Raw genomic sequence first — 22817 nt, 5'->3', positions numbered from 1 at the left:
TGTGATTGCAGTGCAGCTTCTTGCCACCAGAGCTAGTTTACTCAATTATTTGAAGAGAAATTATTCACTTTTTCAATTATTGAGTCCTCTTTATTTTATTTCTTATGATTTCAGTCTATCATTGTGAATTTTAGATGATTTGATAAAAATATATATTTAGAAAATATATTGGCAAAAATAGCTTCAATATTATGGACTTAACTTTTATGGCTCTAATTTCCCTGTACTTGAGATTAAGGGTTGGTGTAAGGTCTGGGGGAAAAATAGAGCAGAGCATACCTATTGGGTCTTTTGCCACCACTGGTCTTGATGGTAGGCTTGGTTCTCCAATTCCTACTTCATTTTCTGCCTTGACGCGGAACTGATATTCATGCCCTGGGAGGAGATTTTGGACTTTCATACGCCTCTCAGGGATTGCACTCTTATTGACAGGAACCCATCGGACTGAATGTCTTTCCTTTTTCTCCAGAAAGTAGCCTGTTATGGACTTTCCCCCGTCATACTCTGGTGGCTTCCAGACCACGGTCATTTCTTCTTTGCTCACTTTAGTAACTTCTGGGGGATCAGGACGACCAGGTGGATCAAATTTGGTTTTTGCGATGACTGGTTTACTTTCTGTTGGAGGCCCCGTGCCTATTTTGTTTTCTGCCCGGACTCTGAAAATGTACTCATTTCCTTCTATGAGACGTGCCACTGTAGCCCCAGGTGTTAGGACCGTAGCGGAGTAGGTAGACCAAACCATTCGTTTGCTCTCACACTTCTCTAGGATGTAATTCTGGATTTCACAGCCGCCATCATCCTCAGGGGGGTCCCAACGAAGGGTACAACGATCACTGGACACATCAGTGATTTTCAGATTTCTTATGGGACCGGGCTTATCTAAAACATTAACAGTGGCATAGGCCACAAAACTGCCAGCTGTGTTAGTGGCTGTAATGACATATTTACCACCATCACTTCGCTTTGCTTTAGTAAGTGAAAATTTAGATGACTCGCCACTGGTATCAATCTTGACCCTTGGTGATCTTGTTAAATCCGTAGCATCCTTGTCCTTGGTCCAGGCGACTTCTGGAAATGGTTTTCCTCTAACTCCTGCCTCAAGTCTAATGGTGTCCCCTGCTTTGACGGTTAGCACACCACTTAATTTCAGATCAAGCACTGGTTTCTGCAAGTCTTCCTTTACAACAACTTCCTCTGTCCTTACCCAGTCACTTTCACCACCTTCATTCTTTGTTTGCACTCTGAACTCATAAATCTGGTTTTCAACACATTTGTCCACCATGTAGTGGGTTTCTTTAATGCTTCCTTTGTGCACTCTTTCCCAGTCAGTGGATCCCTTGAGCCTTCTCTCAACATGGTAGGATAGATTTGGGCTGCCACCATCATAATCAGGTCGCCGCCATTTTAGGTAGACAAAGGTCTTTCCTTTATCTGCAATATGAAGGTTTTCAGGCTCACCTGGTTTATCAATAGGATTAATAGCTAGAATTGGAGTTTTTGTCTCAATGGTAGGCCCGACACCCACTTTGTTCTCTGCACACACTCGGAAATAGTATTCATTGTTGGCTAGAAGGTTGGCCTTGATTAGTCTCCTAGTGACATCTGAGGCAACAATGGACCAACCTTTCTGGTTTGGTTTGCGATATTCTACTATGAAGTTGGTGATTTCTGAGCCACCATTATCTAGAGGGTTTTCCCATGACACTGTGCAATTCTCTTTGGTTACACTGCTAACTTTCAAATTCTGGCAAGGCCCAGGCCTGTCGAGGACATTGACAATGGCCGAACCTTGCGCATGCCCACTGCTGTTCTTAGCTGAAATGATGTATTTGCCATGGTCAGCTCTAACTGCTTCTTTAATTTGTAACTCTACACGAGGTAGATCGTGAATTAGATCAACCCGCTTGTCTCGGACCAATACTTTGCCTTCCTTAGACCAAGTGATGTCAGGCTCCGGTCTGCCTTTGACTCGAGCAAGGATGCGGATAGTCTGACCCACTCTCACAGTGATCACATCGCGGCAGGTAACATCAAGTTCTACTTCCGGTGGATGAAGGATGTCCTTTGCAATCACGGATTCTGCTAGTTCTCGCGGCTCTCCTTCACCCACAATATTGGCTGCTTTTATACGGAATCTGTACTCATTTCCTTCAACTAGTCCAGGCACCCTAAAGGCACACTGTCTGATGAGCTCGTCTTTATTAATTCTGTTCCACTGTGCGGTGCCAGGTTTCTGACACTCCACCACGTATCCTAGAATGGGGCTCCCACCATCACTGAGAGGCTTTGTCCACACCAAGTCAGCTGTTTCTTTAGTCTTATCCTTCAGTTTAGGATTAATAGGTGGTCCAGGTGGTTTGATAGGTCGGCAAGCTTTAATTGGATCAGAACTTGGTGATGGATTGCTTAGTCCTGCAAGATTTTCAGCAAAAACTCTAAACTCATAGGTGTTTCCCTCATAGAGTCCAGTCACTCTAAACCTCAGGTCAGCTATGGGTGTTTTGTTGACCCTCACCCATTTGCCAGTTATTTCTCGACGTTCCACATAATAACCAGTTATTGGACTGCCACCATCGGATTTTGGCAGGGTCCAAGACACTGTGGCTTCGTTTTCAGTAATGTCAGTAACCACTGGTTTACCAGGAGGAGATGGAGGATTAAATTTATGCTTGGCAACAGTAGGTGTGGAGTCAAGAGGAGGACCGACACCCATCTTATTCTCTGCTCTGACTCGGAAAACATATTCAGAGCCCTTCTGCAGATGTGGAATTTTCAGTTTAGTCTTGCTGCTTCCAGCAGAGACAACACCCCATGTGTCTTTCCTTGTATCTTGTTTCTCAACAATATAATTAATCACGGGGCTTCCTCCGTCATCCTTCGGTGGCTGCCAGGAGATAGTCATGTGTTCAGGGGTCACATCCAGAATATTAATAGGACCTGTTGGTGGACCAGGCACATCAAGGACAGTGAGATGCACAGCTACTGTTTTGCTGCCAGCTGCATTGGAAACAGTGATTTGATATTCTCCAGTGTCTTTTCTTAAACAGTTCTTAATGGTAAGTACTGATGAGAATGAATCCGTCTCAACTGTGTAGCGCTCATTTGTTTTAATTTCACTGCCATCAGTTGCCCACTTTGCAGTAGGAACAGGTACACCCCTGATAATGGCAGGGAATCTGACGGTAGTTCCAGCTTTTACCACAAGGCCTTCAATCAATTTTACATCTAGCTCGATAGATGGAGCCACTGGAAGAGGAAACATGTGAGAATTAGTATTTATTTGATGTTTATCATACAAATAATTTTGAGAAGAAACAAAATAATTCTAGCAGTCCAAAAATTACCTAGTTTTTCTTGACATTCTATTGGGATAGTTGTGTCAGGGAGACCAAGACCCACAATATTTTCAGCTTTTACACGGAATCTGTAGGTTTTTCCTTGTTGTAATCCAGTGACAACACACTCTAAGTTTGTCACAGTCTTGAATTTAGTCCAATCTTGGGAACCCTCTTCTTGATATTCCACCAGATAGCCAGTGATTGGAGAGCCACCATCACGATCTGGCTTATTCCAAACAAGAGAGACTTCAGTCTTGTCAACATCCACATGATGGAGGTCCTTGGGTGGGCCTGGGGGATCTTTTAAAAAAAAATGGAAATAATGATGAGAATGCTTTTTTCTCAAACACAGTCAAATAATTCTCTTATATCCAAAGAAAGCAACTTACGGAGAGGATCTAGAGCCTTGATAGGTTTAGGTGTCTCAACGAAAGGACCACGTCCATATTGGTTCTCAGCAGCTACTCGGAAGAGATACTGATTGCCTTCATTAAGATGTTTAGCCAAGTGACTCTTTTTCTTGGAGGTAGTTGACAGAGGAGACCACTGGGCACTGGCAACATCTCTCCTCTCAACCACGTAATTTGTAACAACAGAACCACCATCATCCAATGGTTCCTTCCAAGTAAGGTAGCAAGAATCCTTCCGAATTTCACTGACTTCCAGATCTCGAGGTGGCCCAGGTTTATCTGAAAAGTATCAATTAGTACAGTTATTATAGTGATTTAATTGAAACACTAAAGAAAACAATATCAAAATTTCTTTTAATGGGGTAGGTACTACATTTCTTACCTAAAACAAGTACTTTTACTGAGACTGTTTTTGAGCCAGCTGGATTCTCCACCGTTAAGGAATACATTCCCCCATCTTCATGGGCAGCATTGCGAATTTCAAGCTTGCTGCCAACTGGAGTAACATCAATTCTTGCTTTTGTTGGAGCTTCTCTGTCTTCTTTTTTCCAAGTTACTTTTGGGAATGGCACTCCTTTGATGATGGCACTAAGTCGTAGAGTATCACCCACCTTTATATGTTGTTCTCTTGCCATATTGGCATCAAGAATCAACTCAGGAGGTTCTAAAATAAAGAGAATAGGACTTTCAGATTTGTTTCATGAATCAGTTTCACAAGTGAATACATATAACTACTGTCAGGGCATTGAAAGTGAGAACATTTCACTCACCAAGTCTGTCTTTTACTAGCACTGGCTCAGGGACATGAGCTGGATCCGATTCACCAGCTTCATTGACTGCTATAACTCTGAATTTATAGGTCTGGCCATCTCGAAGACCAGTGACTTTGTATTTTGTTTCAGGACATGACTCAGGAGTGTGATTAGCTCTTCTCCACTCTTCATCTCCAACTTTCTGGTACTCAACAATGTAACCCAAAATCTTGCTCCCACCATCATGACGTGGTGGTTGCCAAGTTAGATCAACTGAATTACATGTTGTATCTACAGCCTCAGGATTTACAGGTGGACTTGGCTTGGCTACATGATAAAAGAGAAGAAAAGAGGAGTTAAAGTATAGCTGAAAACAAAGTTGTGTGAAAATGGAATAAATGCTTCAATACTATACCAATTGGATCTTTAGCGAAGACTGGTTTGGATGGTGGGCTTGGTTCTCCAATACCGATTTCATTTTCTGCAGAAACCCGGAATTCATACTGACAGCCTTCTAGAAGATCAGGAACTCTAAATTTTGTGTATGGATGGATGGGCTCTTTGGTAACTCTAGCCCACCGTTTAGACATGGTTTCCCTCTTTTCCAGGATGTAGTTTGTGATGGGCTTGCCTCCATCATTAGGCTTATTCCAAGTTACTAATGCAGAATCTTTTGTAACTTCTGTAACAATTGGCTGATCGGGTGCATCAGGAACCCCTACAAAAGATAGAAAGATGGGTTAGAAATTTAATGCTGTTTATTACCAGTTTCAAAGCACTGAATCAATAAAAGGAAATGTAACGCATACTGAAACGATCTTTGGCTTTCATTGAATCAGACACCAGAGGATCACTTATTCCATACAGGTTTTCAGCGTGTATCCGGAAAATATAATCTTTTCCTTCAAGCAGTTTAGAAACTTTGCATGTCGTTTTAGCACTTGCAGATGTCACAGGCATCCAAATATCCTTGCCCAGCTCCTTCTTCTCAATAATATAGTTGGTAATTTCACTTCCTCCATCATCTAAAGGCGGCTTCCAAGAGATAATCATGTAATCTTTGGTTACTTCGTCAAAAGTAACTGGTCCTACTGGTGGTCCAGGACGGTCTGTTTAAAAAAAAAAATCACAGCACAAAATGTTATTTCTATTTCTGCTTTTAAAAAAACAAAATGTCTATATTCTTGCCAGTTTACACTTACCAACAACAGCGACTTGGCAGAAACCCTTCCTTGAGCCAGTGCTGTTTTCTACAACTACACAGTATTTGCCAGAATCCGATCGTTTGGCTTTGATCTTTTCAAGGGCAAGCGTCGTTGGTGTGGTCTTTATGTGGGTGCGATCGTCTTCAAGCACGTCAGCTTCATCTTTCAACCAAGTAACCTTGGGCTTGGGCTTGCCTGAGTAGTGGCCTGTGAGGGCAAAAGCTTCACCAACTCTAACAGTGAGCTTATCCCTGAAATCGAGGTCAAGTGTTGGGGGAGCTAAAATGAGAACGATAAAGAGAAGTCAGTTTGAGTCTTTGTCCTATAGCTAATCTACAAATGCTCAAGTTTTCAAACTGTATTGAACCATTTATTCACATACCGAGCTCGTCTTTGCAAGTGATTGGCTTGGTGCAAAAAGATGGCTTGCCCTTTCCAACAATATTGACAGCACTGACACGGTACTCATAGGTATCGCCTTCTTTTAAGCCTTTAACAGTGTACTTTCTGCTCATCAAGTTGTCATTTGTAACTTTGTGGAACTTCTCAGTTCCAATGAGCCGGCTTTCTAGAACGTAGTTAATAATTTCTGATCCACCATCATATTTAGGAGGATTCCAAGTTAGAGTAACAGTGTCTTTAGTAACTTCTTTGACTTCCAGATCTTCAGGACGTTCTGGTACAGCTGTAAAAGTAAGAATTAGAGTACAATAAAAATGTGTCATATTAAGAGCACAGGAAATACCCTCTTCTGAAGATTGTTCTTGAAAATGAAACTACCTGCTTCAGTAGGTAACCAAAGCAGTCTCATCTGCGATCAACAGAGCCAAAAAAAGGCTATAAAACAACCCAATTCCTCCATTTGACAGATAAAGAAAAAGAACTTCATGGAGATGAAATCATTTAGGAGGGAGGTTTCAAGAGTTAATAGTTGTAGAGCTAGGAAAAGAGTGACTTTTCTATTCATGCCAGTACATACTAAAATTTAAGAATCAGCATAGATTACATGAAAGGAATTTGATGAATCATAACTCCCATATCCTTTGTAATTGTTATTCAAGTACTACCAACATCAGCTATCAAATAATTGCCAAAAAAATAGCTGCTTGTAAATAGTGATACGTATGGCATTTAAATGCTTTTTTTGGTGTGTAGTCATAGTATTTAATACATGAATGAAGAACTGGTAAGGTATGAAACCTTTTAAGATTGAACTTACTTATTGGATCTCTGATGACAAGTTCATTTGTTGTTTCAACAAAAGGACCCATGCCGATACTATTTTCAGCAGCAATTCGGAAAAAGTAGGCCTTTCCTTGAATGAGACCCTGGACGGTAGCATTCTGTCGGGTGACTGTATATGTCACGGGGGTCCATGCCCTGCGATCAGCTTCCCGCTTTTCAATGACATAGTTGGTGATTGGAGAGCCTCCATCATCTTCTGGAGAAAACCATGTCAGTTTACAGGAGTCATTTGTCAGGTTGTCAGACAGGAATGGGGTTCCAACAGGACCTGGCACGTCTGGGAATAAGAAGAAAAAGAAAGAATTTTAGCTGTTTGTTTCATTAACTACAATGTTCACTAATAACAAGCTTTTGTTTTTAAAAGGGACAAAAATGTCATTATGAAACAAATTAACTTTGTGTCTGTGAAGTTTTATTTTTCGTTTGTTTTTTATGGATTTTTCTAGTCAACCAAACTTTTAAATGAGGTAGTTTTGCAACAATTAACTAGTTGCTAATGTTTTAGTAGAGGTTGAAGAGACAGGTAAAATGTAGGTTAGTAAATCAAATGGGAGGGAGATACCCCCAGAAGGAAGAGCATTCAGATGGAGGCATGTTGAGTGGTATGGTCACTTTTTTCCACACAGCTTCCTTTCACAAAAAGGTGGTAGTTTCTGGGTGGTCAGTGAAACACTGAGCAGAAGAGAAAGCTCCAAATCTCAGAATCACCTTAGAAGGGTTGGCAATGCAGCCTGGGCAATGCACCAGTTCCAAAAGTAACAGTAGGACTACTGCGCAGTGAAGTAGTTTTCTACATGCCGTTTTCATACAAATGACTTTTAATTGAGAACTGGTTATTTTCATGGAAAAACTGTATGGCAATTTGGAGTTTGACTATACCTAGAGAGCTCTGAGTGGAAGAGTTTTACTTTCTAAGCAGATCACCCAAATGAAGTAGCCAGTGGGAGGCATGGAAGAACAGCCTTATCTAGAGAAGGTCAGCTCTATATTTGTTTCAACTCTGTATCATAACCAAATATGGAAGCACGAGTGGCATCCACTTCCTAAACAACATGCCTCTGGAAACTCTATGAACTTTAGAAAGGCTTCAGGCATTTTGTTCATAGGGTTACTATGAGTCATGCTTTGCTTGATGGCAATCAACAACAATACAACAACAACCAAGTATGATGCTCTCTTTAATTAGACTACAGAATTCCTTCAAAGAGATTTTGACAAGACTATGATAATTAGGAAGTAATTAACAGTATGAAATGAATTTTCATGATATGAAAATGGCCAACCTTTGAAAATTGCTAAATATTTATTTGCAGTCAAGTTGCTTTTCTGAAAAGTACTAATAACAGTAAATGCTTATGCTACATAAAAAAGCAGCATTCGTGCTTACAATAGATAAAAAAGCAGAAGACAAAATTGTATAGTAGGAGCACAGCCACATAATATATGGGCGAAGTGTAAATGAAATGCAAATAGTGGTCAAAGCGATTGCCAAGTGAGTTTTCCAGTTTCTAAAGTGTTTCTAGGGAGCTCTGGGGGCCTAGTGGCAAGAAACTGTGCTGTAATTCTGAAGGTATGTGGTTTGAATCCACCAGCTGCTCCGCAGGAGAAGAATGGGCAGTGTCCTGTGCGATTAAAACCTCCTCTGAATACCCGCTGGAGGGTTAGCTATGGATTGGTTCTTGATGGTATAAGTATACAACAACAACAACAAAGTGTTTGTAACATAGTTTTAGCACAATTCAATTTTTTTGTAGATAGAATAAAATGTTATGTTAAAAAGTTGCATGAAGAAATAAAAAGGAATGAATTTACCTAACACATCAACGATGATTGCCTTCTTTCTTTCTCCGCCTGCATTTTTGGCAAGAAGAGAATAGACACCTTGGTGGCTCCGCTGGCAATTCTTGATGACCATGGATGAGCTGATGGCTGTGGTCTCAATGGTGGCTTCTTGGGGTAGCGCTCTTTCATTCATGCTCCATGTGACAGTTGGAGGTGGCTTTCCAGACACATAGGCGATGATCCGAATCACCCCACCAGCATGGACCACAATTCTGTCCCTGACACTGGCATCTAGCTGAAGGTCAGGCAGCACTGAAAAAAAGAATTGAAAATTACAAATACGTTTTCCATTTTCATTCAAAAACAGATGTTGAGAAAAATAAAGAGTACTAATAGTTACCAATTCTGTCTTTCATTTCAATTATATCTGTGGCTTCTCCAGGTTCTCCAATGCCAGCAATGTTGACTGCTCTCACCCTAAATTTGTATAATGCTCCTTCTTTTAATCCTGTCACAACAAGTTTTGTTCCTCTGACTTCTTTATCTTTGCCCTAGGAAAAGTCATAAATATAACTTATTACAATGATTCTTGATAGCTTTTTGGTTTAACAGCTTTCTTCTTTTTTTTTTTAATTTAGGTTGTTTATTTTTCATTTCAATGAACATCTACAGAGGGTTTAACAGCTTTCTAAAAGGTAGAATGTTTAGATTCTCTCTTTGAAAAATTGAGATGATTTTGTTTTTAGGCACTAGATATTATAAATAAACACTAAATGAAACAGTTTGCCAGGAATCATGATTTTAAGCTTATTATTCAAATGATTGACCTATACTATATTTCCCTTTATTCCAACTTCCAAGGTTTGGAAACCAAAAGATAAATCTAATATGACTGGGGGAGTTCTGGTGGCGTTGGGGTAAGGACCTTTATCGCCAAACTGAAGGGACACGGATTTAATCTACCAGCTGCTCTTCAGAAGATAGGAAGTCTCCTTCTGTGCAATTTATAGCCTCTGAAAACCCACTGGAGGATCAGTTATAGTTGGTTCTGACTCTAGCACATAACAACAACAAAATGACTTAATATTTGATTAGACTTTTGACATAATATATGTATAAATTATAGATAATACTTATGTTTTCTCTGATTTCTTAATCTAAACAATGCAGGGAGACATTAATGGGATGAAGATGAACTATGCCACTGCTAGTTTCTTCATTACAGAACTCCATACTGTCCACTTTTAGCTACCTTTTCCCATTCTTCTTTTCCTTCTTCTTTGTATTCAACGATATAGCCAGTGACTTTGGATCCTCCATCTTTTAGTGGTGGAGTCCACTCCAGATCCACAGATGATTTAGTCCAATCTGTCACTTTGGGAAACGGAGGACCAGGAGGGGCTGAAAAGAACCAGAGTATTAATACTCTTGATTCTCCCATAACATTTTTGAAACATAAAATGAAAACAAAACCACATACACAACATTTCTCCCATAATTCCCCTTCAAACCATGATTTCAAGACTTACCAATAGGATCTCTAGCTGTCACTGGGTCTGATGGCAGACTTGCAGGACCCACACCAGCAGCATTGATAGCATATACCCGGAATTGATAGTCAGAATTTTCAATGAGACCAGTCACTTTATAAGAAACCCCCAAAGTCATGGCTTTGATAGGATCTCGGTTAACTCTCTTCCATCTCTTTGAAGTGGTGTCTTTCATTTCTAGCCAGTACCCTGTCACAGGAGAGCCTCCGTCGTATTCTGGCTCTTCCCAGTTGACTGTCATGGAGTTACGAGTCACGCTGCTAACTGTTGGCTTATCTGGTGCTCCAGGGACAGCTGTGAGACAATGACATCTATGTGTAAGAAAGTATGAAAAGCAGAAAGATAAGAATGATTTTCCATGTGAAAGTGATGTCCTACTTACAGAAAAGATTTCTTGCCGTTTCTGGTTCACTGTCAAGAGGCTCCCCAATGCCATATTTATTCTGTGCCATGATGCGGAACACATAATCATGGCCTTCTAGCAATTTAGGAATTGTGTACATGCACTCTTTCGGTTCGCTGGAGACACGCACCCACGTCTTCCTATTAGCTTCTCGTTTCTCAATAACATAGTTTGTAATCTTAGACCCACCATCATCTTTAGGCGGGAGCCAGGATAATGTCATTTGATCTGCTGAAATAGATTCAAACTTTATGGGTCCTACTGGAGGGCCAGGACGACCTGAAATGGTTTGACAAATGAGGATCATTATTAGTTAAGCAATTTTCTAAGCCAAATATTATTTGTGGACAGAAAATATGTCGTTTTAATTTAAACCATGTAGTATTTACCGAGGACATTCAGTCTCATCTCCTTTGATGCTGCTCCCAGATTATTTACAGCTGTAATGGTATATAAGCCAGTGTCATTCCTGCGAGACTGTGGAATGACTAACGTGCAAGTATCATCCACCACAAGTTTGTTGATGTGGGTGTCATAGACGATGGGCTGTTTGTCATCGGGCTTCTTTGGAGGAGCTTTAAACCAGGTAAGTGTAGGGAATGGCACTCCTTTAATTTTGGCCACAATGCTAACATCAGTTCCTTCTTCAACCTCCATGAATTCTTTTAGATCAATTGATGGTGGACCTACATTAAGGAAAAAATAAAAAAAAAAGTCATTAAGAATAGAAAAAGCAATAATGAGAAAGTAGCACTCATTCTGATGGCAAAGCTATTTGAAGCTTTAGAGTCAGGTTTTGTAGCCCAGCCAATTATAACGAATTCCTCTCGATTCAACACAGTTATGCTAGTTTGAAGTACAGGTACATGCAGTTTTTATCCTTTATTGGTTTTACATGTGACTGAATCAGCTAAAGCTTCTCTGGTCGTTGACATCATAAGTATATACAAAATAGGCAGAGAAAAGGTAAGACTGTAGTAGTTCAGACACAACAGATATGCAATGATGTCACCTTTAATATTTATGTAGTCATGAGGGCACTCACTATGTTCAATTTCTAGTGAAGTCCTCTTATAAGAAATCTAACTGCTAGAAGAGGCAAAGCATTTTCCATGAGTTCAGTATAAGGCAATGAAAGAGGGTAATGACTATAGCCATTCTAAACCTATGTAAGAGAACTAATCAAATACACAGGAATAATGATGGGAACAATAATGAAAGCATTACCATGTTTGTATGCATATACAAATATAAATGCTTAGTTGCATCTATGCTCATCTATTAAAGTCAGTAATATTTTATTGACTAGAGAAAAAGACACAATTGTGGTGATCAGTGAGGTTCAGTGGTTGCTGAGTAAATGACTGGTTATTTTCTGTTGCTTTAGAGAAATTGCTTTAATATCTGCTAAGTAAAACAGGTAGCTATTTGAGAATATTAGAGAGTAAAGAACAAACATCAAGTATGTTAAAATGGGGGGGGGAAGTAACAGGTAAGAGAATAGGATGATTCTATAGAAGCCAAAAGAATGAGTAACTAATATGCCTACATCCACTAGATCTGAGTTATTTTTATTTTGGACCATTGCTAAACATCTAGAAGACAGTCACAAAGAGGACTTTGTTAGCATGTAGGTACTTACATGTCTGATCTTTGACGACCACAGGGCCAACTGTGGCTGAAGGCTTGCTGACTCCCGCAGCGTTGACAGCCTTCACTCTGAATTCATATTCTCCACCCTCAGTGAGGTCTTCGACAGTAAACTGCAGTTCTTCCACATCACGCCTATTGCACTGCCTCCAGGCTTCTTTCTTTGTCCCAGTAGGATCCCACGCAAGACACTCAACAATATAGTGAGTGACAGGGGAGCCCCCATCATTCTTTGGGGGTTTCCAGGACAGGTGCACTGTGTTCTTTGTTATGAGGCCAATCTTGAGTTTGATAGGTGGATCAGGAGGATCTTGAAAAAAAGTTAAAGGAAAAAAGGTAAGCATTGTTTAAAGCAATATATTTAGATGTTGAGAATGTATTTTAAACCTAAATTTTAACAACATACATATTGGGTCTCTGGCGGTGGTCCTCTGAATGGTTTCCACAGGGGCTCCAATACCAAAGCGGTTTTCTGCACGCACGCGGAAGAAATACTGCTGCTCAGAGATGAGGTCAGGCACCACAAAGGTGGTGCTTCCACAATTTGGATTGACTTTAGTCCAGGCTTTTCCATCAATGGTCTTCTTCTCAATAACATAGCCTTTGATTCTGTCTCCTCCATCATCATCTGGCATCTTCCATGAAAGTCTGCAACTACCTCTGGTGATGTCACTGACTTTCAGATCTTTTGGTGGCCCCGGCACATCTATTGGATGCAAATCACATGTGAACAGTGTTACTTAGATGTTGAACGTGGAGTTCTCATTTGACAACAATTGTTAATGTCTTTCTTACCCATGACTTTAACTCTACAATTTGCAGTCTTCTGTCCTGCCTTGTTTTTGGCTGTGATGCTGTATTTGCCTGTATGAGCGCGATTACACTCAGGAATGACAATTACTGATGAGTTTTCAGCAGTCTCCAGCTGCACAAAAAAGGAATATTAGTCAAACACTGAACGAAACAACAGCAGTAGTGAAGCCAATAATATTCTGAATTACTTCAAATTTCTTTTTTTTTTTTTTACCTGTGCATCTTCAGGTATATCATGAACACCATCCTGTTAGAAAAGATAATGAATTACACTTTTATAGTCCTTATTGTGATTCAGTGGGACATGCTGAAAAATGTCATTTTCTTACCTTCATTGCCTTCTTTGCCTTTCCATCAAACTCCCAAGATGATTTGGGTGTTGGGCGTCCCTTGATGACAGCAGGGATCCTAATCTGTGAGCCAGCTTTACAAACAAGACAGTCCTGTGCCCCGATGTCAATGAATACCTCTGGCACCTCTGAAATACCACAAATCATAGGATGTAGCCCACCATCTCAAGAACAGTAACTGACACATCTTTAGTAAATTAAGGTGCTCTAGTGGTCTAGTGCATTATGTACATGCTGCTAACCAAAAGGTTAGTGGTTCCAGTCCACTAACTTCCCCAAAGGAGAAAGATGAGCAGGCTCTACCCATAAAGATGTGTAAGCCTGGAAAACCTAATGGGACACTGCTATGACTTGGAATTGAATGATTCTGAATATGAATTTTAGTAAATGAATCAATTTCATAATAGAGTCAAAAGGTGAACACACCCATCAACAAATGAATGGATAGAAAAAACTATGGTACATTCATACAATGGAATATTACACAGCATTGAAAAACAATGAAGTTGTAAAACATTACACCACACGGGGGAGGCTGGAGGACATTATGCTGAGTGAAATATCTCAGTCAGAAAAGAACAAATACAGCATAACACTGCTGTTATAAACTAGGATACACATTGGGGAGCTGGAGAAAGAATGGGAAAAGAGTGGGCAGGTAATGAACGCTGCATTAGAAGAGATGAGGGGAAGAGCTGTGTGAAAAGAGTCTGTGATTAGGCATTATATGTATGACAACAATCTGGAACAAGGGGTGCATTGTGGGGTGGGGTGGGGTGGAAGGAGGAAGAAAACGTTTAACAAGGGGAGAAAAATGAACAAATATCAAAATTGAAAAAAAAAAATTTGCACTGCCAACCCCAAGGCACACAGAATCCTCCCACTGCTCTGCAGTGGAAAGATGGGTATTCTCCTCCTAAGAGATTTAGAGCCTCTGAAAATGCCGGAAGGTCAGTATGAGTTGATTCTGACTCAAAGACACACAACAACAGAGTATATATTGTGAAGCTCAACCTCCATGCCTATGGATGTAATTCTGTTTGGGAACAGGGTTTCTTTGTTGTCTCAATGAGGTCATTATCCATGGACCATGTGTCTTAACGAAATGATTTTTATTTTCAAATAAATGGTGACTATGTAAGTTGAGTGAGGAAGAGTACCTTGAATATCAGTGGCAGGTATCTCTCCAGTTGTGTCGCTTGGTTCAGATTCACCCGCTTCATTGACAGCTTTCACTCTGAATCGGTATTTCCGGAGTTCTTTCAGATTAGGCACCACACATTCACAGGTAGTGAGAAGTTTGTCTGGTTCATTTACTTTTTTCCAGTCAGTGGTACCTTCTTCTTGCATCTCTACAATGTACCCTTTGATTGGACTGCCACCATCTTTAGCAGGCGGTTTCCATGCTAGTGAGATACTCGACTTTGTTTTATCTTTGACTTCTGGGCAAGAAGGTGGACTAGGTGGGTCTAATAAGAGAAAAGAGTTACATCAAATTTTTAAAAAAAATTTTTTTTTTAGTTACATCAAATTTTTGAGACTGATGGAATGTGACATAATAATTGTTTACTATGCATGATTATATTTTATTTTTAACCTATTAAAATATTAACCAGGGAACATTTTAAATGAATAAGTTATCTTACAGGGAAGAGAAAGAAAGGAATAATCTCTTTTTTAAAAACATTAATGAAAACAACTATCTGGGAGTACAAAGACTATTCTGTTTCTGAATAGATCTACTTTGTGTTTATATATTGATTAAAAGCTATTTTAAGATATCTTTGAATATAACCTATAGTATTGTCAACTGAAACTCACTATAATTTATCTTAAAAATGACTTCCTCATTAGCTAGTAGGTAAGCCTTTAAACAGAAACTAATCTAATGGTATTAGAGGATAGGCTCAATATCTATCATAACCACATAATAATCATCACATTTCTGAGAATGCTTTATATTATAGGTATTTTTATCCCACTTGTTGTTCTCTCTTGTGCCTCATATAGCTTCTTGCACACAGAATATATTCAGATGGAGTATGATGATTGAATGACTGACTACTTCCTTTGTGTGCCATATTGAACTTAGACTATTTTAAGTCTTCTTTATATGGTTACTTTTTGTTTTCTAATCAGATATAATAAGGCCACATTCTTTTAATTTTTTAAATGATCTGTTTATAGATCTTTTAGAAGAATTCTTTTTTTTTTCTTTGAGTCCCAGACTTGACCTGAGAATCTTATATCTTGAGTTCAGTAATTATTATGAAAAAGTTGTCAGCATTTTTGTGTTTTGTTGAACTCTTAATGGAGGATTTGACTCTTTGGTAGAGGACCTGATTCTCCACGGTACCTAATGGGATTGAAGTTTAAAGTATGGGAGCACAGAGCAGTTGATAGCTCAGGGTCATTATTATTGTGTAATTTATAATAAAATATTTGGTGACTTAGTGTGTAAAGCGTTGGGCTGCTAAACAAAAGTTATGAAGTTCCAATCTATTATCTACTGTATAGGAGGAAAGTGGGCAGTTTCCTCCTGTGAAGATTTATAGCTTTAAAACCTAATGGAGGGTCGCTATGAGTTGAATTCAACTGGACGGCAATAGGAAATGGCTATGTGTGTATGTGTGTGTAGCTCTGTTGGCCTAGTGGTAAGAAGTTGCACTGTCAGCCTAAAGGTACACAGTTCAAATCCATTGGCTGCTTCACAAGAGAAAGAATGGGCAATCTCCTTCTGTGTGATTTACTGCCTCTGAAAACCCACTTCAGGGTCAGTTATGAGTTTGTTCCACCATAATGGTACAAAACAATATGAATAGAAATATTTATGCTTTAATAAATGAATCAATTTGACAGAAAATTTTAAGAACTTTAAAAACCAGATTATCTGTTTGAGAATTTTGCCCCTATTTAAAAAAGAGTGTGAGCATACTTACATATGGGATCGCCTGCGACAGCTGGATCTGATGGCTCACTGGGAGGGCCAATTCCTGCAGCATTTATCGCCATTGCTCTGAACTGGTATTTAACACCCTCAATCAAGCGAGGAACATTGAACTCCACACCTTTCAGTCCCACTTTGGTTATTGGTGCTCGGCTAACACGTGACCAGTAGGCCCCACCTTCCTCTCTCTTCTCCAGCCAGTAGCCAGTAATTGGAGAGCCACCATTATCCAAAGGAGGAGTCCAGCTCACTAGCATGGATCCTTTGGTGCGCTCCAAAACTTTTGGCTTTCCAGGAGGTCCAGGAAGACGATAAGGATCTTGAATGACCACTTTATCTGATTTGCACTCATCACTTGTTCCATATTTGTTCACTGCCCTGACTCGGAACTCATATTGACCATTAGGGATAAGCTTCCAGATCTAGAAATCAGAAGAATAACAAATTCTTAAGAAGGATATACTTAAGTTGATTATTTCACTCATTTCAAAGTGTAACTTATTTTGTATGGGATAACTATAAATTGAAATATGTAAACTCAAAATACCAGGAACATAAGGAAAAAACAAACATGGGTAAGGCATAAAAGGAGCAAACCCCTTTCAAATAAAACATGTCAGCTTCCTGCGCAGTAAAAAAAGTACCTATAGATAAAGTAAGTAATATTTACTAAGTGACCATTTGTGTGCATGGTGGTAAGATCTACAACAGAGTATCTATTTGCCGGTACTTTTTGAGTTGAATTGTTAGATTCCAGGCTTATACTATAGTAGTATTAAATCAAAATCATGTCCTCGTAATGCACAATGCATGTAAGAAATGATGTAGAAGACCTTACCCCATATCTCCGCTCCACAGCTGTGTTGGTGACTTCCTCCCATTCAGTCTTCTTCCTGCTTGCATCCCGCTTGTCTATGACATAATGGGTGATCTCACTGCCACCATTATCTAGAGGGGCATCCCATGTCAAATAGCAAGATTCAGCCTTAATGTCAGTGACAGCAAGGTTTCTTGGTGGGGATGGGCGGTCTGGAAAGGAACCAACAGACGAGATTAAGAAGGCATTTCCTCAGTGGACTCTGGATTTCTTTTTTGATTGAAGAAAGTAGGTTACTCACCATATACTTCCACGTGAATGTTTCGGAACACCGAGCCGAGGCGGTTGGAGGCAGTGATTGTGTAAGTGCCCTTGTCCCCTCGGACTGCTTTGGGAATGCTAAGTTCAGTCTTTGCCTCACTTCGGGACACTTCTTCTTTGGTTATCTGAAGTGCATCTGTGGGTTTTTCAATCACTGTCTCATTCTTGGACCACTCAATCTTGGGCATTGGAAGGCCTGTCACATCTGCAGGGATGTTAACAGGCTCTCCTGCCTTAACTTTGATAGTGTCGCCTCGAACTGCCAGGCGCAACTTAATAGTTGGAGGTACTGTATGGAGAAAGGAAAGAAAAAAATAGTAAAGGAGTAAGAATGCTTGAGCAAGCTATGGGAAAGTCAGCTCGTTAAAGGCATTAAAATGATATTATATATTCAGATTCCACACCTTCATCATCTTGTATGACCACGTTAAGAGGTAAAGATGGTTCACTTTCACCAATTTCATTGACTGCTTTGACTCGGAACTCATACATTTGATGTTCATCCAGATTGTCTACCAGGAAAGATGTGGTTGGGCAGAGTCGCTTGTTAACTCTTTCAAAGTCAGGTTTGTCGTGACGCCGTTTTTCAATGATGTAGCCTTGGATGGGGCTGCCGCCATCACTACGGGGCTCCTTCCAGTCAAGGGTGATAGTGGACTTTGTCCTTTCTGTATATGTAAGCCTCTCAGGAGACGTTGGGGGACCTTGAAGATGGCAAGTTAAAATGATAAGTATAAGATAAATATTCATATAAAAAATACTTAACTTCAAATGATGTGAATAGGTTTCTGTTTAACATAACTTCACCCTCATCTTTAAAATTTCTCCAAGACATGCCAATCACCTGAATTGTAGGTATTCATATCGGCAGAATTTTTTAAGAGAAAACTTCAAAGTCAGGATTACTGATTACAAATTAATTGAGGGCCACCTATCATTTTTAAATATTTAGCATTTTTTTATTATTTACCTCTGTCACTGGCCAAGGGTCTAGACCTAATGAACTAAATAAAGAAGTAGGTCTAAAGAATTATGTATTTGTCCTTTTATGACTGAGATATTTCACTCAGCATAATGTCTGAAAGAGGAAGTTTTGAATTGTGACATGATCAACAAACTATGTTTACTGATGATTGGTGCAAACTGAAACAGAGCTTTGAAATGGAAACCCTGTTCTGTCCCAGTGTTTCTAGCACAATGTAAAGTGGAAAATTCTCAAATGAGCTGGAACAGTGTTGTAGGATGTCATTTCTTTCTTTCTTTTTTTGAGAGGGGGTGATGGTGGAGGAGTAACTCCTATCTCCTGAGGAATGGGTTTTTCTCAAAGATTTTTACTTTCTTAGAAGTGATATCAATGTGTTTTACCAAGTGTGTAATTTTAGCATTTTATAAGAACGCTAAAGAGAGAATCCCCAGGTTTGTTTTCTATTCTTTAGGGACTGTTTCTGGATTTTTGACCACCTTATCCTGTAAGTATGGGGACTATGTGAGATATAGAGGAAAACTAAGGCATTTCTCTAAATCTGGTTTGTTTGGTTTTATAAATTTAGAAAAATAATGAACTCTCTTTAACTACCAGAAAATAACACTTTAAGAATTATTCCCAAATATTATATTCTCAGCTCAACTCAACTCACTGCCAGTGAATCAGCACCAGCTGACCCTCCACTGCATTTCCTAGGCTTTCAATCTCACCACGGAGACTGCCCATCTTTCTCCCAAGGAGCCCTGGAGGACTTGAACTGAGAGAGAAGTGCTTCCTTGGGTTAGCAGTGTGACACCCTATGAACTATGATTTCTAATCTGCTCCTAGGTTATTGCTAAACCCCAGAAGATTCAAGTTTTTCAGCATAAAAAATTGTTTACAGAGTAAAAAGTCACACATAAATGATACACATAAATGATACGAAATAGTGTTTCCTGAAACTTGTCTATAATAATATACTTTCTTTATTATCCTTTGGCGACATGTTTTTAGATTTTTGAAGCCAAAACACTCATTTAAAAAAATTCATGACTGGGAAAAAAAAATAGTATTTACTTTACAGACAAAATGAAAATGTTTTCTTTTACCTAATGGGTCAACAGCAAGAATTGGTCCTATTTCAACAGGAGGGCCACAGCCAAATTTGTTCTTGGCAATAACACGGAATTTATATTCTTGTCCTTCAAGGAGACCTGTGATGTCACATTTCGATCTCTCAGTCTCTATTGGTTGCCTCCAAGTATGCATCTTTGCATCTTTCCTTTCAATAATAAAGCCTGTGAGTTCACTTCCTCCGTCATCTGCTGGATCAGACCAGTTAAGCAGACACATCTTTCTGTTTGTTACAACAGGCTTTAAGTCAAGAACTGGGCCAGGAACATCTGAAAAACAGAACAAAAAAAAAATCATTGAACTAAGGTAATATCATTGGGAAAGTCCTGTGAGGATCCATGCAGCATTCCTTACCAAAAACTTCGACCCTGGCTGCCGCAAATTTGGAACCACAGCTATTTGTAGCTGTTATCACATATCTGCCGTGATCCTTCCTGAGAGCTTCCTTAATAACCAATTCAGATTTGGTGCCAACGTTCTCTATTACAACGCGGTCTTTATCCAGCTCCCCTTCTTCTATGGTCCATACTCTTGTAGGTACAGGACGACCGGTCACCACAGCTGGAATCCTAAGAGTCTTCCCAGCCATTATCTGTATTCCAGCTTTGACAGAGACATCAAGTTCTACATTTGGGGGCTCTGTTGGAAGAGAAGTCAGACATTAACCCAAGAAAGATGGGGAGAAATTTCACCATACTTAGACAATATAATTTTATTCCAATAACTTGTAATTTAATTACCTTGTGGTTCAGCCACAGTTACAGGTTCTGTTTCGCCAGGTGGTCCTTCACCTGCGGCGTTCACAGCACTCACACGAAGTTTGTAATCTGCACCCTCTCGGATTTCTTTCACGGTGTACTGACGGACCTTAATCATCTTCTCTGTGCAGCGTGACCATTCATTTGTGCCAACCAACTGCTTATCAACGAAGTAGCCAATAATTTCACTTCCACCATTGAAAGCCGGGGGTTCCCATTCTAGTTCAATAGTTGTAGAGCTCGTGTCTGCAATTCTTGGGACAGGTGGCCCAGGTGGAGCTAGAATCAGTGCAGATACAAAGAAGAGGTCAGTGATGGCGTTAAAATATATAGTGAAGTACATTATTTGACTTCATTTTCTTTTTAAAGAATTACTTACAGATTGGGTCACGTGCTGTTTTGGGATCTGAAGGTGGGCTGAATTTTCCTGGTCCAGCTGCATTTTCAGCACATACTCTGAAGACATAGGTCAGCCCTTCGAGTAGGCCTTCCACATTGGTTTTCAAAGAATTCAAAAGGCTTCTGTTGACACGAGACCAGTGTGTGCTATTAACTTCACGTTTTTCAAGCCAGTATCCCAAGATAGGGCTTCCGTTATCTTTTGGTTCATTCCACTTCACTAGCATACTGTTGCTGGTAACATCTTCCACAATGGGTTTATCAGGTGCATCAGGTGGTTCTGAGAAATAAAGCAATGTATTCATTACCTCCTTTGACAATCTGTGGTAAAGAATATACTAAAGTAGATGTTAAAAGAGCAAAGTGTGATAATAAAAGAACCTTACCAAAGGGATCTTTAGCTGTAAATGGCTTCGAAACACATGGTGGCCCGGGCCCAAACCTATTTTCAGCTCTCACACGGAAGAGGTACTCCTTTCCTTCAATCAGCTTTGTTACTGAATATTTGCAGTGTCTAAGTGTTGAGGTAATAACCATCCATTCAGAGTCAGGCTTTGTCTTGTCTTTCTTTTCCAAAGTGTAATTTATGATTTCACTGCCACCATCGTCCAGTGGTGGTTCCCATTTACAAACAACTGAGTTCTTTCTAATATCTTCAAATGTAAAGTTGATTGGTGGACCTGGAGTGTCTGATATTTCAAAAGAAAGCACTGATTAAACATGTGTTTATAAACAGAAAATGTAAATGCTAGTCTGTTTTTTTTATAGAACTTATTTTTCTTAAGCCTGTCTTTGTGTCACTTTGTTGTTGCTGTTATGTGCCGTCGAGTCACCTGCGACTCATAGTGACCCTATGTACAGCAGCTCTGAAGCCTGCCGTGTCCTGAGCCAGTCTCACTCATTCTGACACACTTTAGTTAGTGAATGAACAATACTCATGGGGATAAAAAGTTTTCTTTAACATGACTGGGAGAATAAACTCAAAGAGTCATTGCTGATAGCTGACTCTCGTAGCTGACCCTCCACTGGGAGGAAACTTCCTGTCTTGTTCCTGTGTAGCTACTGGTGGGTTCAAAGCTTTGAGTTAGCAGCACAACTCCCTATAGACTAGACTACAAGAGTTCTCTTGAGAGATAATAAGGGATGATAAGAATATCTGATCTGCATGAAGGGATGATAAGAATATCTGATCTGTATGAATGAATGAATGAAACCAATCTCACTGTAACCCTCCACTAAGATTAAAAAAAAGAAAGAAAAAAAAGAATTAAAGGATGCTGATGATTGTGGAAGTGATGGTTATTTAATATTCTTTAAACAATTGTGTTACCGTTAAAAAAAAAAAAGCCCGCAGAAGCTCTTTTCTTTTCCATTTCCTTTTAACTTTCCCTAACACTCCTGACTTGTTTAACACAAAGAACTTGTCGTGGTTTTGTGGTTGTATTTTTATTTTATTAAGACCTTTACATAGTCTATCTTTGGTTGGAAAGCGTACTTTGAGCACTTACCCAGCACGCTGACGGTACAAGGAGCTTTTGCAACTCCGTGGTCATTTTCAACTTTGATCATATACAAGCCATGGTCAGGCCGGAGTGAATCGCGAACACGGAGCTGAGATTCTCCTTGTTTACTGTTGTCAATACTCAAACGCTCTGTCAGAGGCAAGACAAATGGTTCTTCTTCTTGCACGTCACCCTTTTTCCTTCTAGCCACTGTTGCTGGTCGCTTCTTAATTTCCTCAGGTGTAATAACATTTTCATCCTTCAGCCATGTAATAGTTGGGTAAGGTGACCCAGAAACAGTTGCATCAAGGGATATTTCATCACCACGTTTCACTTCTAGGCTTGTTCGGAGAATGACTTTGGGAGCATCTATTAAGATGAAAGAAGTAATTTTCAATTCTGGTTATAAAATCTGAGAAAACAGTATCTCAATTATTTCACAATGAAAAAGTATCAATCCCTTTAAGCAAAACTCAC

At 39.6% G+C, this 22817-nt stretch overlaps 1 protein-coding gene across 1 annotated transcript in view; it reads right to left on the bottom strand.

Moving 5' to 3' along the window:
• LOC102853765 (titin-like) overlaps positions 1-22817 on the bottom strand; it is a 294430-nt gene that overhangs the window by 64891 nt on the left and 206722 nt on the right. The window contains exons 257-288 of the mRNA XM_006878955.1: positions 22347-22709; positions 21225-21527; positions 20819-21118; positions 20422-20718; positions 20036-20320; positions 19657-19950; positions 17988-18287; positions 17564-17872; positions 17284-17474; positions 16438-16867; positions 14659-14967; positions 13478-13626; positions 13363-13395; positions 13131-13260; positions 12742-13041; positions 12328-12645; positions 11075-11371; positions 10665-10964; positions 10262-10576; positions 9985-10133; positions 9133-9283; positions 8763-9044; positions 6925-7227; positions 6088-6390; positions 5703-5984; positions 5310-5609; positions 4916-5218; positions 4519-4827; positions 4131-4412; positions 3728-4027; positions 3345-3638; positions 280-3246 (exon numbers count right to left, since the gene is read on the bottom strand). Of these exons, the coding sequence (XP_006879017.1) occupies positions 280-3246; positions 3345-3638; positions 3728-4027; positions 4131-4412; positions 4519-4827; positions 4916-5218; positions 5310-5609; positions 5703-5984; positions 6088-6390; positions 6925-7227; positions 8763-9044; positions 9133-9283; positions 9985-10133; positions 10262-10576; positions 10665-10964; positions 11075-11371; positions 12328-12645; positions 12742-13041; positions 13131-13260; positions 13363-13395; positions 13478-13626; positions 14659-14967; positions 16438-16867; positions 17284-17474; positions 17564-17872; positions 17988-18287; positions 19657-19950; positions 20036-20320; positions 20422-20718; positions 20819-21118; positions 21225-21527; positions 22347-22709 (11448 nt within the window). The remainder of the gene's footprint in view (positions 1-279; positions 3247-3344; positions 3639-3727; positions 4028-4130; positions 4413-4518; positions 4828-4915; positions 5219-5309; positions 5610-5702; positions 5985-6087; positions 6391-6924; positions 7228-8762; positions 9045-9132; positions 9284-9984; positions 10134-10261; positions 10577-10664; positions 10965-11074; positions 11372-12327; positions 12646-12741; positions 13042-13130; positions 13261-13362; positions 13396-13477; positions 13627-14658; positions 14968-16437; positions 16868-17283; positions 17475-17563; positions 17873-17987; positions 18288-19656; positions 19951-20035; positions 20321-20421; positions 20719-20818; positions 21119-21224; positions 21528-22346; positions 22710-22817) is intronic.

The sequence above is a fragment of the Elephantulus edwardii genome, unplaced genomic scaffold (assembly GCF_000299155.1).
Source record: "Elephantulus edwardii isolate Elephantulus edwardi_28Jun2011 unplaced genomic scaffold, EleEdw1.0 scaffold00001, whole genome shotgun sequence".
Lineage (NCBI taxonomy): Eukaryota > Metazoa > Chordata > Mammalia > Macroscelidea > Macroscelididae > Elephantulus > Elephantulus edwardii.
The sequence above is the reverse complement of the archived record's forward strand: the minus strand, read 5'-3'. Positions and strand labels throughout refer to the sequence as shown.